Raw genomic sequence first — 17,080 nt, forward strand, 5'->3', positions numbered from 1 at the left:
AGCAGGCGACGCGCGCACTTCCTCTCTCTCTAGCGCACCTTCCCATTCGCTGCTAGGAGATGGGATTCAAGGGGATGTAACTTTATTGCTCGCTGTGCGTAGGTGACACTGGGCTGATCTAGCTAAGCTCGGTTTATGACACAATAGCGTCATCATGAGCTTTGGGGATCTATGTTGAGGGAAAGAATTGTGCTGCATTCTTTTAGTAATATGTTTAGTTTGTTTAATTTTGTAATTTAGGTGACGTTTGGAAGATGTGTACTTGTTTAGGACATAGAAAAAAAATAATCATTATAAAATGTATTATTTGTATATATTATTATTATTATTGTTATTATTTAGTATTATTATTCATATTATTAATATACATTATTATAATACATTATTGTTATTATTGTATAACTATTAGTAGTACATTATTATTATTATTATTATTATTATTATTATACATACATTGTTACTCTTATTAATATTTGTATATATTATTATTATAAGTAGTAGTAGCACATAATTATTATTATTATTATTAGTACATTTCTATACAATAGTATTATTATTATTATTATTATTATTATTATTTGCTCTGAGCTAGCCAACATGATGCATTCTGGACACTGGAGTTCACTGCGCCCTATTCAGAGAACGCTTCACATTTTCTCAATGAATGCAAAGCGTTTTCTCATTGGGTGATGTGGAGATTGTGATGTCACTGCTCACCTCTCCACCTTGTCCAATCAGCCAGAAGCTAGCAGTGATCACTGGAGCAGTGGTATCTACATCAGTCATTTCCAGCTTCTAGGAGGATCGGCCAGGTATGGTATACACAGTATCTCACAAAAGTGAGTACACCCCTCACATTTCTGTAAATATTTTATTCTATCTTTTCATGTGACAACACTGAAGAAATGACACTTTGCTACAATGTAAAGTAGTGAGTGTACAGTGTAAATTTGCTGTCCCCTCAAAATAACTCAACACACAGCCATTAATGTCTAAACCGCTGGCAACAAAAGTGAGCACACCCCTAAGTGAAAATGTCCAAATTGGGCCCAAAGTGTCAATATTTTTGTGTGGCCACCATTATTTTCCAGCACTGCCTTAACCCTCTTGGGCATAGAGGTCACCAGAGCTTCACAGGTTGCCACTGGAGTCCTCTTCCACTCCTCAATGACAACATCGCGGAGCTGGTGGATGTTAGAGACCTTGCGCTCCTCCACCTTCTGTTATAGGTTGCCCCACAGATGCTCAATAGGGTTTAGATCTGGAGACATGCTTGGCCAGTCCATCACCTTTACCCTCAGCTTCTTTTGCAAGGCAGTGGTCGTCTTGGAGGTGTGTTTGAGGTCATTATCATGTTGGAATACTGCCCTGCAGCCCAGTCTCCGAAGGGAGGGGATCATGCTCTGCTTCAGTATGTCACAGTACATGTTGGCATTCATGGTTCCCTCAATGAACTGTAGCTCCCCAGTGCCGGCAGCACTCATGTAGCCCCAGACCATGACACTCCCACCACTGTGCTTGACTGTATGCAAGACACACTTGTCTTTGTACTCCTCACCTGGTTGCCGCCACACACGCTTGACACCATCTGAACAAAACAAGTTTATCTTGGTCTCATCAGACCACAGGACATGGTTCCAGTAATCCATGTTCTCAGTCTGCTTGTCTTCAGCAAACTGTTTGCGGGCTTTCTTGTGCATTATCTTTAGAAGAGGCTTCCTTCTGGAACGACAGCCATGCAGACCAATTTGATGCAGTGTGCGACGTATGGTCTGAGCACTGACAGGCTGATCCCCCACCCCTTCAACCTCTGCAGCAATGCTGGCAGCACTCATATGTCTATTTCCCAAAGACAACCTCTGGATATGACGCTGAACACCTGCACTCAACTTCTTTGGTCGACCATGGCGAGGCCTGTTCTGAGTGGAACCTGTCCTGTTAAACCGCTGTATGGTCATAGCCACTGTGCTGCAGCTCAGTTTCAGGGTCTTGGCAATCTTCTTATAGCCTAGGCCATCTTTATGTAGAGCAACAATTATTTTTTTTCAGATCCTCAGAGAGTTCTTCCAGTGACCAGTATGAGAGAATGAGAGCGATAACACCAAATTTAACACACCTGCTCCCCATTCACACCTGAGACCTTATAGACTAAAATATTCTGCGCTTAAGACGGTATGTAAAGGAGAACTGCAGCCCCCCCAAAAATGGAAAAACACCGAAGTGTAATCCAAAAGAAATATGAAGAACTCTAGTGGGGAATGTGGCGCTGTTCATAAAGTGTGTGTTAGTGGGGAGTGTATAGTAATAATATTATGATAATAATGTGAGAAAAACTATAAATGGATATAAAACAAAACCTGTCAGGTGCATACCGTAATTATCAAACATCACATAGTGTGAAAAGCAGAAGTGCAGAATGTGTTTTAGACAATCATATAAGAAATACGTGCAATCAAAAAATAAATTATGCCAACAGGTGAATGTGCGTGTTGGTAACGTGAGTAAGTAAAAATGCAAAAAAACGCACAAAAATGTCAGAAAGATGCACAAATAACAGCAATGGTGTGGTGAATAATAGTGCACCAAAATAATCATAAATTAAGTCCAAATTATGTAAGTGTCCAAAACTAAAAAACAGTGAAAAAAATCTTGGCAATCCAAAAGAACCAAAAAATGTTCCATGAAAAATATATATATATGTGGTGATTGTGGTTTATGACTCTTCTTCTGGTACCCCCACTTGTGTCCCCACTCACTGGAAGACCCAACCCCTGCAGGGGTAATGGGCAAGTGTAGATAAATCCACTCCTGGAATCCGATCAGTGTCCCCTTCTATGGATCCGGGATCCCCTTCCTGTTATGTGTTGCCTCTAATCCTTTAGAATAGTCCACCACAGCGTGTCCGTATGTATGGAGAAAAGAAGGAGCCTCATAGTGTGAATCCAAAAAATATGTTTTTATTATAGCCAATCAGCTCATTTAAAAAAGAAATGGATAAAAACAAGAAAACCAGTAAATGTAGCATAAGATGACACTGTTCCGTCAGCTAAAGCAAAGCCGATGGAGGAAACAGTGGCAGGGCAGCGGCGTGCGTTCCACAGCCGATCAGCCGAAAACCGGAAGCGAACCAACAATAGGATATGCAGCAACGTATGCGTACCAACGTGACCACGCCTTACGCGTTTTGTCATCAAGACGTCATCTGAGGCGCCTCAGATGACGTCTCACACTCCCCACTAACACACACTTTATGAACAGCGCCACATTCCCCACTAGAGTTCTTCACACCTGAGACCTTGTAACACATCACATGACACCGGGGAGGGAAAATGGCTAATTGGGCCCAATTTGGACATTTTCACTTAGGGGTGTACTCACTTTTGTTGCCAGCGGTTTAGACATTAATGGCTGTGTGTTGAGTTATTTTGAGGGGACAGCAAATTTACACTGCTATACAAGCTGTACACTCACTACTTTACTTTGTAGCAAAGTGTAATTTCTTCAGTGTTGTCAAATGAAGAGATATAATAAAATATTTTAAAAAATGTGAGGGGTGTACTCACTTTTGTGAGATACTGTATATAGTTGCATTGGTCCAAGCTGGACTAATATAACTGTGTAAAGATTGCCATACCTGGAATTCTTCTTTAAAGTATGTCTTGAAGCCAAAAACTCTTTTTTCCCCACTTTGTATAGAACGTAGATGGATTAGAACCCCTGTCAGGTTTTTATTGCTGTCTGAATGCTTTTACTTTGCAGGGAACAAAAAAGGAATTAAAATAGATGGATTAGAACCCCTGTCAGGTTTTTTATTGCTGTCTAAAATAGATGGATTAGAACCCCTGTCAGGTTTTTTATTGCTGTCTGAATGCTTTTACTTTGCAGGGAACAAAAAAGGAATTAAAACCCATCAGGGTTCCTCTTTAAATTGACATTCTCTTTTTTAGACACATCACACATGCATCCACTCCTGAGGAAGCGAGCTGTGCCTCACGAAACGCGTTGAGTCCTAAGATGCTATGTACAATCTTATATGGACCGCTATAACATACGTTTATATTTTTAAACACCTTTGTATCATGTGTACTACCTAATCGGCTTGACATCCATGTCCGTGTATATTCTGTATGATTACTACATCATACTTGTAATAAATTCAAGATCTTTACTTTTGTTACATTCTTTGACCTATATGTTCTCATCTTATTTAAAGTCCGAGAGCATAATTTCCCCTTTTTTTGTTGTTGTATTTAGGGATGGAGATGTGTCACTAGGTGGCACCAGACCATTTTTCCTTTTTTTGTTATCTATCTAATTCTTTCTTTCTTTCTTTCTTTCTTTCTTTCTTTCTTTCTTTCTTTCTTTCTTTCTTTCTTTCTTTCTTTCTTTCTTTCTTTCTTTCTTTCTTTCTTTCTTTCTTTCTTTCTTTCTTTCTTTCTTTCTTTCTTTCTTTCTTTCTTTCCCATCTGATAGATAATGTAGTGGGTCCCAGGCCCCCCGGTATCATCTATCTATCTATCTATCTATCTATCTATCTATCTATCTATCTATCTATCTATCTATCTATCTATCTATCTATCTATCTATTTAATTCTTTCTTTCTTTATTTTTCTTTCATCTATCTAATTCATCCTTTTTTTTTTTTCTTTCATCCGTGTTTCTAATTCATTCATTCTTTTCTTTCTTTCTTTCTTTCTTTCTTTCTTTCTTTCTTTCTTTCTTTCTTTCTTTCTTTCTTTCTTTCTTTCTTTCTTTCTTTCTTTCTTTCTTTCTTTCTTTCTTTCTTTCTTTCTTTCTTTCTTTCCCATCTGATAGATAATGTAGTGGGTTCCAGGCCCCCCGGTATCATCTATCTATCTATCTATCTATCTATCTATCTATCTATCTATCTATCTATCTATCTATCTATCTATCTATCTATCTATCTATCTATCTATCTATCTATCTATCTATCTGTCTGTCTATCTATCTATCTATCTATCTATCTATCTATCTATCTATCTATCTATCTATCTATCTATCTATCTATCTATCTATCTGTCTTTTATCTATCTATTATCTATCATCTAATTCATCCTTCCTTTTTTTCTTTCATCCGTGTTTCTAATTCATTCATTCTTTTCTTTCTTTCTTTCTTTCTTTCTTTCTTTCTTTCTTTCTTTCTTTCTTTCTTTCTTTCTTTCTTTCTTTCTTTCTTTCTTTCTTTCTTTCTTTCTTTCTTTCTTTCTTTCTTTTCTTTCTTTCTTTCTTGATGCATACAGAGGAGACCATGGATGAAGGCCGCTCAGGCAGGCGGGGGGTTAAGTTACCAGAAGGAGAGGTAGCAACAGGGACACAAACACAGACAAAAGTGTCCTCTGCACATTACTAGGCGTTCCTCCGTCTCCTAGCAACCATCAAAAACTTCCTAGGCCTGCACACAGGAGGCATGGCTGCAAGGGTTGCTAGGAGGGGGCAGTATGTGAGACAGGGCACCAGGCAGCATGCACCCGCTGGTCTGAGGAGCTAGCACTCTACATTCCTTCACTTACAGCATCCCAATTTTTTTTTTTGTACTGCTGGATAAGGTAAGAATTTCAGTAGTAGAGTGTGGTACTGGAATAGCTATGAGTGACCAAGTTATTTGATGATGGCCAGGAATTAGTAATATATATATATATATATATATATATATATATATATATATATATATATATATATATATATATATATATATATATATATATATATATATATATATATTCATGTTGTAAAGCGCTGCGCAAACTGTTGGCCCTATATAAATCCTGTATAATAATATATCTATATGTATTTGTTTCAGGTGTATTGTATATGTATATTTATTAAAAATAATAATTGCAAAAATAATTAAAAAAAGAACAAAAATATGATTTGTTTATAGGCACTACTGTGAGAAAAAAATCCTATCAAGATTTTATATAGCATTTCTTAAGACAGTAAAAAAAAAAAATTGTAACAGAGAATAAGCTTAAAAAATAAACATACTGATTAAAAAAGATCCTATATAAACACTGTGTCTGTTGTACAAATAAATATATAAATATATATTTATGTGTTTCTTGCATATATATGTTATATATATTTATATACAGTTGTGCTCATAAGTTTACATACCTTTAACTTTATGATTTCTTGGCTATTTTTCAGACAATATGAATGATAACACAAAAACATTTCTTTCACTCATTATTAGTGTTTGGCTGAAGCCATTTATTATCAATCAACTGTGTTTACTCTTTTTAAATAATAATGAAAACAGAAACTACCCAAATGACCCTGATCAAAAGTTTACATACCCTGGTGATTTTGACATGATAACATGCACAAAAGTTGACACAAAGAGGTTTGAATGGCTATTTAAAGGTAACCATCCTCACCTGTGATCTGTTTGCTTTTAATTAGTGTGTTTGTGTGTGTGTGTGTGTGTGTGTGTGTGTGTGTGTGTGTGTGTGTGTATAAAAGGTCAATGAGTCTCTGGACTCCTGACAGACCCTTGCATCTTTCATCCAGTGCTGCACTGACGTTTCTGGACTCTGAGTCACGAGGAAAGCAAAATAATTGTCAAAGGATCTACGAGAAAAGGTAGCTGAACTGTATAAAACAGGAAAGGGTTATAAAAAGATCTAAAACTATTTGCCGGCTTTCTTGTGCATCATCTTTAGAAGAGGCTTCCTTCTGGGATGACAACCATGCAGACCAGTTTGATGCAGTGTGCGGCGTATGGTCTGAGCACTGACAGGCTGACCCCCCACCCCTTCAACCTCTGCAGCAATGCTGGCAGCACTCATACGTCTATTTCCCAAAGACAACGTCTGGATATGACGCTGAGCACTCAACTTCTTTGGGCGACCATGGCGAGGCCTGTTCTGAGTGGAACCTGTTCTGTTAAACCGCTGTATGGTCTTGGCCACCGTGCTGCAACTCAGTTTCAGGGTCTTGGCAATCTTCTTATAGCCTAGGACATCTTTATGTAGAACAACTATTCTTTTTTTTTCAAATCCTCAGAGAGTTCTTTGCCATGATGTGCCATGTTGAACTTCCAGTGACCAGTATGAGAGAGTGAGAGCGATAACACCAAATTTAACACCTGCACCCCATTCACACCTGAGACCTTGTAACACTAACGAGTCACATGACACCGGGGAGGGAAAATGGCTAATTGGGCCCAAGTGGGACATTTTCACTTAGGGGTGTACTCATTTTTGTTGCCAGCAGTTTAGACATTAATGGCTGTATGTTGAGTTATTTTGAGGGGACAGCAAATTTACACTGTTATACAAGCTGTACACTCACTACTTTACATTGTAGCAAAGTGTCATTTCTTCAGTGTTGTCACATGAAAAGATATAATAAAATATTTACAAAATTGTGAGGGGTGTACTCACTTTTGTGAGATACTGTATATGCAAGAACACCTAAATATATTTATATATAAATGTATTTATACAACAGTATTTATATAAGCAGATGATAGGATGATTATTTATACTGTATGTATGTTTATTGTTATCTTCTTTTGTTCTGCTGCAATTATATTTTTTTACTGTCTCTTCAAATGTTATACACAATTATGCAGATTTATTTCTTTTTCTTAGTAGTGCATTTAAAAAAAACATATTCCTGTTCTTTTTAATAATTAATTTTGCAATTATTATTTTTGCTAAATATACATATACATCTCAAAAATTACACACACGCACACATATATTTATATTTCTTTTACTGTCCAAATAAATGTTATACAAAATGTTGCTGTTTTTTTTTTTGTACTTTACATTAGTGCATTAAAAAAAATCCTATTTCTGGACTTTTATTTTGGCATTTTATTTAATGTTTATCATTGCTTGTCAATATATTTTTAGGAGGCTCAATAAAATGGCTTTTAAAATGGACTATGCATCAACATTCAAGGTCCTCTTATAGTTAGACCCCCACCTCCCCCTGTGTAAAAGATGCCACCTTAAAAAAAAAACACACGCATATTAGGGCCCTTTTACACCCCTCCATTGCATTATGGCGTGGGTTAACGTGCATAGGGTAAGGAAGCCCATTCATTGAATAGTTTGCTTATGCATCTGAATGGAGAAAAAGAAAAATACACCTGCACCTTTTTTATTCTCACGCACCACAATGCATGGTACTGAGCTGTGTTATGGAGATTTGTTGGGTTGCCACAAAAAAATAAAAAAATAAATGGCAACACAACACACCAATATGCTGAAGGTGCATTACTGCAATGCAAAGGTGTGAAGCCAGCCCACATGCCGGCCTCTGCCCATGGCACCTAGGCAGGGGTGACATCATGGGCTTTCTGTTGAGATCAAGTGAATGCTGAGGATTCCAGAACATGCAAGAGCTCTGGAGTTTCCTCTTGTAAGATTTGGGTGCACAGTGCTCCGAAGATCTTGCTAGGTCCATGCACCCTCACACTACATATGGAAGTTGTTGGTGAATTTGTAGGTAATTGTATAAGCATATTGTAAAGTCTGAAGCCAGCTTGGACAATTGTCAACTGAACAGGTGTCCCCATTGGAAGATTTCCTATCTAACCCTGTTTTAGTCACAACTGTGACATTTTGGATTTCCTATCACTTTCTGTGGTCACCAGGACAATTACTGTAGAGGGTGAATCTCCCCAATCACTGATTTCACTCTTCAACATTAAGCAATTGGAACCCCATGGGACACTGCAGGCTCCACACCTCGGCATGCATTTTATTAATGGGACATGAAATGTGGGGCAAAGTGTAAACACTGAGATGTCCACCTGATAGCAGTGTCTGCTCTGCACTATACCTAGACTCCTATGTGGCTTAAAAAGGAAGGGTCGTGAAGGGGAAGAGTATAGAGGCTGTACAGAGTCTTTAGGGCTTCACTATAGGGCAGCTGTTTTTATTGGAGCTCCAAAAACAGCCATGCATGGCTAACCAAAAATATTAGAAAATTCTGAGTAACGCGCATCAAACTGATCAAGGAATTTCATAAATGACTGGTCCTCGTTAATTTTAGATCTGTTTCTGGATGTGAAAAGTTGTGTGCATTTTTTTTTTTACTTCTGACTCGTAATCCTTTATATTTCCTCCAGGTCTCCCATCATAATGTCCAGCTCTGTTTCCCTCAAGGAGCTTTTGAACTTAGCCATAGGTTCTCCTGAACTTGGGGCCGTAAACTTCAACGCCCTCCACTCTCTGCTCCATGGTCTCCTGGATCACCTACAGCTTGGGGATGTACGAAGAAAACTGTCCCCGGAAGAGAGGGAGTTCATCCACCCGGGGTCAGTTCAAGTGGAGGACACCAGCAGACCATCCACTTTCTTCCACCAACTACAGGAGAAAGTATCCAAGATGGAGGCCAGACTTCTCCAGCTAGACTCTCTGCCCAGCTCTACCAGCCTTCTGCAAGGTAGTCAGTCACAGAACAAGCCTGTGGAGGAGATGTGGCAACTCATGCAGCTCCAGAAACGGATGGAGGTCAACGAAAATGGAGTGACTAAGGTCAGATGTTTCCAAAGTTGGCTGATATTTTTGAACCCGTTACCAGGAAAACATTTTTAAAAAATCTGTTAAAAGAGAATGCTGTCATCTAGCGCTCAGGGCAAAGATTCCAAACGTGCCCCCCCCCCAAAAAAATATATGAGCATTATGTGTCAGCAAAAGTCCCCCCCCCCAAAAAAAAAAAATGAGCACTAACCTTCACACTTACCCCCTAAGCATAAATTACCTTTTCAAGCCAAGATAATTCCCCCTCTTTCAGTACAAAATAATCCCCCCCCAGCTCAAATCCTCTTCCTCCCCGACTCCCTGCACCTAGCAAAATTCCTCTACCCCCTAAATTTATCTTTTGAGCATAAATCCTCTCCCTCCCTCCAAATCCCCCTTTCACAAATTATACCCACATCCCTTCTCCTAGCACTAATCCTCCCTGCCAAATTTCCCCTCCAAGCACAAATCCCCATTCCCCTTTCCCCCATTCTCCATTCTCCCCCACCTGCTCCATTCTGGTTTACATCCTAATAAATATTCTGCACTTCTGGAACATTGGAGACTATCTCCCCTTCCTCCCAGAACTAAGTGTTTGGGTCAAATCAAAGTAGTGTTGAAGCTTGCCAGTAATCCCTTCCCTAATATAACACATTCTTATTGGGCCATAACTATTATGGGCAGCCTCACTGGCCAGAAAAAATGTGCAGGGAGGGGTAGCTTTGAGTATATTGGGCCATAGTAACTCCTGTGAGCATGCTTGGGATATACAGTATGCCATCAGTGGCCTGCCTATCAAGAGGATGTGGAAGAAGACCGGAACAAGATGTCAGTGGCGGTGATAGATCGAAGAGAGAGAATGCAGACACCACATCACTATAAGGAGGGCACTGTTTGAGGTAAGTCCCCTATAAAGTGCAATTATGGATAGAGCTCTGGGGGCACATATTTACTTAAGGTCCATGTAAATGCCTAGAAGACAGATTCTCCTTAAAGTCAAGCTGTAATGACTTTTAAAAGAAATACGTGAGTGGTCTAAAGGGTCTTTTTACAATAGTAAGGAGCTGTTCCTAATCATTTAATAATTTCGAGCTTCCGTTTGCCTTTTTTCTAGGCCATGAGTGCCTTCCAGGAACTGCTCAGCACCTTCAACAGTCTCCAGCAAGTCAACAACATGATGCAAGAAAGATTGGCCTCCCTCAATGACCTGGTTACTAAGGTAGGTTCTGGATAGCAATACAGTCATTGGGCATAATTTCTCAGGTTGACTAAAGCAAGATGCGTTGCCTTTAGTAGTCAACCAGAGGTTTCTTTAATTTGTCCAGTCCCACATGGGAAAATAAAAGGAGGACTTTTACTGGAAGTTATGAGCAATGTGACAGTTCTTCTTTCAGATGCTTATGGTACATTAGCCTAGTGGTGACCCACTGACTAGAGTTGTGTATAATAAAACCAACTGTGTGAGATTTGCACGTAAAAGGGCTTGTGTCACGGAGATCAGTGCACCTACTGGGGTTGATTTACTAAAACTGTAGAGTGCAAAATCTGGTGCAGCTCAGCATAGAAACCGAACAGCTTCCATTTTTTTTTTTCAAAGCTTAATTCAAGAAGCTGATTGGCTACCATACAGAGCTTCACCAGATTTTGCACTCTCTGATTTTAGTAAACCAACCCCACTACAGGGACAGCAGTCAACCAATAAAATAAAATAAAACAGGATCCTGCGAGCCACCACTAACCAGATGCTAATATAATTAGATAAATGACAGAGAAGCTGCTAGCATTAAACACGTCACATAAATCGTGCAAAGATAATCAAATAAAATCTATACACTGCACTACCAGTAATAGTGTAATGAACACTCTGTCAGTGTAGATACCAAAATACATACATTACTATTAAATAATGAAATCATTTAAATATATAACTATAATGAATAACTGTGTCTGAAATGACCAGTGAATATGTGAAACTATTTAGAAAGATAAAAAAATATAAATAAAATACATATAAATTGCACAATTTAATCCAAAGTGCTCCTATGTGAGTTGGTGTTCAAAATACATGTGTTGATAATATGATAATATGTGAATTGATCTTAAAATCAAAAGTGCTCATGTGCAAAAGTGATAAACAACTGTGACACTGGCAAACCTGCCAAAAAAGTCCATATATAACACAACTAAGAGGATTATTCATATATCACAGTGCTCATGCGTAAATATATGGTATCCAAATGCATCACAGATGCCCGTGGTGTGAAAAGTCCATATATCTCTAGCAATTTAAACGGTGATTCAAAACATGCAATGGTGTCATCACTCAGGTGCTTCCCTTAGGTAGTGAACGCTCACCTTAGAGCGTGCGACTTAGCAGTTAAGCTCAGTCAGTGCACGCATGTGAACCACCTCTGAGCTCTTTACTGGTACCGGAATCCTGGACTCCTCAGTGTGACCCTCCACAGTATATGGGAATAAGAGAACTTGATAGTGTAATAAAGTTTTTAAAACCGTTTATTAGACAAAGTAAATCCCCTTCAGGGGTACTCACACAGAACAGGTGCGCCAGTGCACCACCCTATGATAAACGCAAGCGGGTATATACCAGACTGGTATCGGGATGGTATGAGCTTCCTCCTCAGCAGACAAACTGCCTATCGTGTCGTCCTGACCCCTCCCCAACGTGTCTTCGATACAGGGATGACCTATCTTCTTCAGGGGGAAATCTGATTTCCCCCTGAAGAAGGAGAAATCAGATTTTCAGGGGGAAATCAGATTTCCCCCTGAAGAAGATACGTCATCCCTGTATCGAAGACGCGTTGGGGAGGGGACAGGACGGCACGATAGGCAGTTTGTCTGCTGAGGAGAAGGCTCATACCATCCCGATACCAGTCTGGTATATACCCGCTTGTGCCTATCATAGAGTGGTGCACTGGCGCACCTGTTCTGTGTGAGTACCCCTGAAGGGGATTTACTTTGTCTAATAAACGGTTTTAAAAACGTTATTACACTATCAAGTTCTCTTATTCCCATATACTGCGGAGGGTCACACTGAGGAGTCCAGGATTCCGGTACCATTAAAGAGCCCAGAGGTGGTTCACATGCGTGCACTGACTGAGCTTAACTGCTAAGTCGCACGTTCTAAGGTGAGCGTTCACTACCTAAGGGAAGCACCTGAGTGATGACACCATTGCATGTTTTAAATCACCTTTTGAATTGCTGGAGATATATGGACTTTTCACACCACGGTCATCAGTGATGCATTTGGATACCATATATTTACGCGTGAGCACTGTGATTTATGAATGATCCTCTAAGTTGTGTGAGCTATGGACTTTTTTGGCAGGTTTGCCAGTGTCAAAGTTGTTTATCACTTATGCACTTGAGGACTTTTGATTGTAAGATCAATTCACATATTATCAACACATGTATTTTGAACACCACCTCACATAGGAGCACTTTGGATTAAGTTGTGCAATTTATATGTATTTTATTTTATTTTTTTTATCTTATTAAATAGTTTCACATATTCACTGGTCATTTCAGACACAGTTATTCATTATAGTTATATATTTAAATGATTTCATTATTTAATAATAATTTAATAATTAGCAGCAAGGATGGGAAGTGTTATCATAATGGGGGATTTTAATTATCCAGACATAGACTGGGCGGAGGGAACCGCGCATTCATTTAAGGCTCGCCAGTTCCTTAATGTCTTGCAGGACAATTTTATGGGTCAGATGGTAGACGCACCAACTAGAAATAAAACAAAGGCAAATTAGGTAACAGCGATCACAGGTCAATTAGTTTTAGTATAAATCACACAAATAGGAAACATAAAGGGAATACAAAGACACTGAATTTCAAACGAGCCAACTTCCCTAAACTACAAACCTTGCTAAAAGGCATAAATTGGGATAAAATATTAGGAACAAAGAACACGGAGGAGAGATGGGTTTGCTTTAAGAGCATATTAAATAAGGGCATTAGCCAATGTATCCCATTGGGTAATAAATTTAAAAGAGCGAACAAAAGTCCTGGATGGCTTAACTCCAATGTAAAAATGCATATAAAAGCAAAGGAGAAGGCCTTCAAAAAATACAAGGTTGAGGGATCATCCTCAGCATTCAGACTTTATAAAGAATGCAACAAGAAATGTAAGGGTGCAATTAGGACAGCTAAGATAGAACATGAAAGACACATAGCGGAGGAGAGCAAAAAAAATCCCAAGAAATTCTTTAAGTATGTAAACAGTAAAAAAGGGAGGACAAACCATATTGGCCCCATAAAGAATGAGAAAGGACATCTGGTTACAAAGGATGGGGAGATGGGGAAGGTATTGAATTTAATCTTCTCCTCAGTCTTCACGAGTGAATCGGGGGGGCTTCAGTAACCAAAACTGCAGTGTTTATCCTTATGACACAACACAGGAAGCACCTCCATGGTTAACAGAGGACAGAATTAGACTTGAGAAACTTAACATTAATAAATCACCGGGACCAGATGGCTTGCATCCGAAGGTACTTAGGGAACTCAGCCAAGTGATTGCCAGACCGTCGTTCCTAATTTTTACAGACAGTCTACTGACTGGAATGGTACCAGCTGATTGGAGAAAAGCCAATGTAGCACCAATATTTAAAAAGGGCCCAAAATACATCCCTGGGAATTACAGACCAGTTAGCCTAACATCAATAGTATGTAAACTCTTGGAGGGGATGATAAGGGACTATATACAAGATTTTAGTAATAAGAACAATATCATTAGCAGTAATCAGCATGGATTCATGAAGAATCGTTCTTGCCAAACCAATCTATTAACCTTCTATGAGGAGGTGAGTTGCCATCTAGATAAAGGAAGGCCCGTAGACGTGGTGTATCTGGATTTTGCAAAAGCATTTGACACAGTTCCCCATAAACGTTTACTGTACAAAATAAGGTCCGTTGGCATGGACCATAGGGTGAGTACACGGATTGAAAACTGGCTACAAGGGCGAGTTCAGAGGGTGGTGATAAATGGGGAGTACTCTGAATGTTCAGGGGTGGGTAGTGGGGTTCCCCAGGGTTCTGTGCTGCGACCAATCCTATTTAATTTGTTCATAAATGACCTGGAGGATGGGATAAACAGTTCAATCTCTGTATTTGCAGATGATACTAAGCTAAGCAGGGCAATAACTTCTCCGCAGGATGTGGAAACCTTGCAAAAAGATCTGAACAAATTAATGGGGTGGGCAACTACATGGCAAATGAGGTTCAATGTAGAAAAATGTAAAATAATGCATTTGGGTGGCAAAAATATGAATGCAATCTATACACTGGGGGTGGAGAACCTCTGGGGGAATCTAGGATGGAAAAGGACCTGGGGGTCCTAGTAGATGATAGGCTCAGCAATGGCATGCAATGCCAAGCTGCTGCTAACAAAGCAAACAGAATATTGGCATGCATTAAAAAGGGGATCAACTCCAGAGATAAAATGATAATTCTCCCACTCTACAAGGCTCTGGTCCGGCCGCACCTGGAGTATGCTGTCCAGTTCTGGGCACCAGTCCTCAGGAAGGATGTACTGGAAATGGAGCGACTACAAAGAAGGGCAACAAAGCTAATAAAGGGTCTGGAGGATCTTAGTTATGAGGAAAGGTTGCGAGAACTGAACTTATTCTCTCTGGAGAAAAGACGCTTGAGAGGGGATATGATTTCAATATACAAATACCGTACTGGTGACCCCACAATAGGGATAAAACTTTTTCACAGAAGAGAGTTTAACAAGACTCGTGGCCACTCATTAAAATTAGAAGAAAAGAGGTTTAACCTTAAACTACGTAGAGGGTTCTTTACTGTAAGAGCGGCAAGGATGTGGAATTCCCTTCCACAGGCGGTGGTCTCAGCGGGGAGCATTGATAGCTTCAAGAAACTATTAGATAAGCACCTGAATGACCGCAACATACAGGGATATACAATGTAATACTGACACATAATCACACACATAGGTTGGACTTGATGAACTTTTTTCAACCTCACCTACTATGTAACTATGTAATAATAATGTATGCATTTTGGTATCTACACTGACAGAGTGTTCATTACACTATTACTGGTAGCTCAGTGTATATATTTTATTTAGCAGTCAACCAATAGACAGGACAGATGTTAGAAAGCTCTGGTCAGAGCATTTAGCAGGCTGATAGCCAGATGATTCTCAGGCCAACCAGCCTAAACAAAGCCCAGTTTCCAAACAAGTAGACAAATAACATTGTGTCAATATCAAAGGTAACTGGCCAATGATCAGGATTAGTCCTTGTGTACAAACACATTTCAAGTTATACACAGGAGTAATTCATAGCGTAAACAGACAGACATAGGCCAGACAGACCTCCATCCAGGGCATAAGTAGACAAACTAACCTATAAGGCACCGGCTGAATGCCCAGCAGACTATTTAAGCTTTCTTGATTAGGGCAAGGGTGCATTGTAAAGACCTGTGCTGCAGTGCTGCTTATCAACCAACATATTGTGAAGGCTGATCGTTGCAGCTTGTATACCTGAGAGGGTTTTAGTTAGACACTAGTCCTTTTTGTTAGTATAGTGGTGTCTGTGTTCCAAAACTGTGTCTCTTTAACTGTTTTTCGTTACTGAAACCAAAATTTGATGTTGTGTCTTACAGATAAAAATTCAGGAGGTGGAGAAGAGACTGCAAGGCCTGGAGGGGCAGACACACAACATTCCACTGCTGATGGACAAGACGGTAAGACCTTCCAAGACCAGACATTACCAATCAATTATGTGTTCAGTACAAAATTGAATTATTGTTTTATTCAATAGTACTTCAGTCTGACTTTATATTTGGCTCTTGTAGTTTCCTGCATAACAGGATTCAGTCTGGGAAGGAAAAGAGGTAATACTCAGAAGGCAATCGGGTTTTACTACATTTCACATCACGGGGGCTAGAGAGAGAACAGGGGGTTGACCCAATCAGTGTGCTGGAGCTCCTTTGCTAACCAGTTAAAGGCTGGGAAGGTCCTTGACCAAACTGTGTTGCTTAGAATGCTGTAGAGAAATATGAGGTCTGACTTTGTATGATAAATCTAAGCTCTAGGTATGATCTTTTTTTGCATAGGTAGGGAGCTCTCACTGTTGGATTGTCCCCTACCCTACTCCCCCCATTGGTCTACACTCACACTGGGCTTATAGTAGGTGTTCCTGGACATGCTTACATCATTGCACCTGCCAACCAGACCATAGTGATCCTTCTGTGCTCAGTGATCTGTGGAGAGCTCTGTGCCCAGGCATGGTTTACGAATGGTTTAAACCGGTATGGTACGCAGAATATAGGGCAGGGAGATGCAGATTGCCAGCATGAATATTAACCATACCTCAGCCAATCCCTGGAAAGAGTTGTCCAAAAGGTGGCTGGAGAGGTGATAAATGTTTGGGAAGCTCTGGCCAGGTCCTTTCCTCTTCAGGGAGAGTTCCAGTCTCCTGGGAGGCTACTGTCCCTAGGAGAAAGCCTTTGAGACAGGAGATTGCAGTCTGGGTCTTAGCAGGAGCTGGGGCGAGAGCCCAAGGAACAGTGGCAGCCCGTCC

The 17,080-nt window shown here is 39.8% G+C and overlaps 1 protein-coding gene across 1 annotated transcript in view; it reads left to right on the top strand.

Moving 5' to 3' along the window:
* The first annotated feature begins 5,376 nt into the window (after nucleotides 1-5,376).
* LG06H16orf96 (linkage group 06 C16orf96 homolog) overlaps nucleotides 5,377-17,080 on the top strand; it is a 62,687-nt gene continuing 50,983 nt past the window's right edge. The window contains exons 1-4 of the mRNA XM_073636239.1: nucleotides 5,377-5,567; nucleotides 9,107-9,515; nucleotides 10,615-10,719; nucleotides 16,161-16,241. Coding sequence (XP_073492340.1) covers nucleotides 9,120-9,515; nucleotides 10,615-10,719; nucleotides 16,161-16,241 — 582 coding nt within the window. The 5' untranslated portion in view covers nucleotides 5,377-5,567; nucleotides 9,107-9,119. The remainder of the gene's footprint in view (nucleotides 5,568-9,106; nucleotides 9,516-10,614; nucleotides 10,720-16,160; nucleotides 16,242-17,080) is intronic.

This window comes from Aquarana catesbeiana, linkage group LG06 (assembly GCF_042186555.1).
Source record: "Aquarana catesbeiana isolate 2022-GZ linkage group LG06, ASM4218655v1, whole genome shotgun sequence".
NCBI lineage: Eukaryota > Metazoa > Chordata > Amphibia > Anura > Ranidae > Aquarana > Aquarana catesbeiana.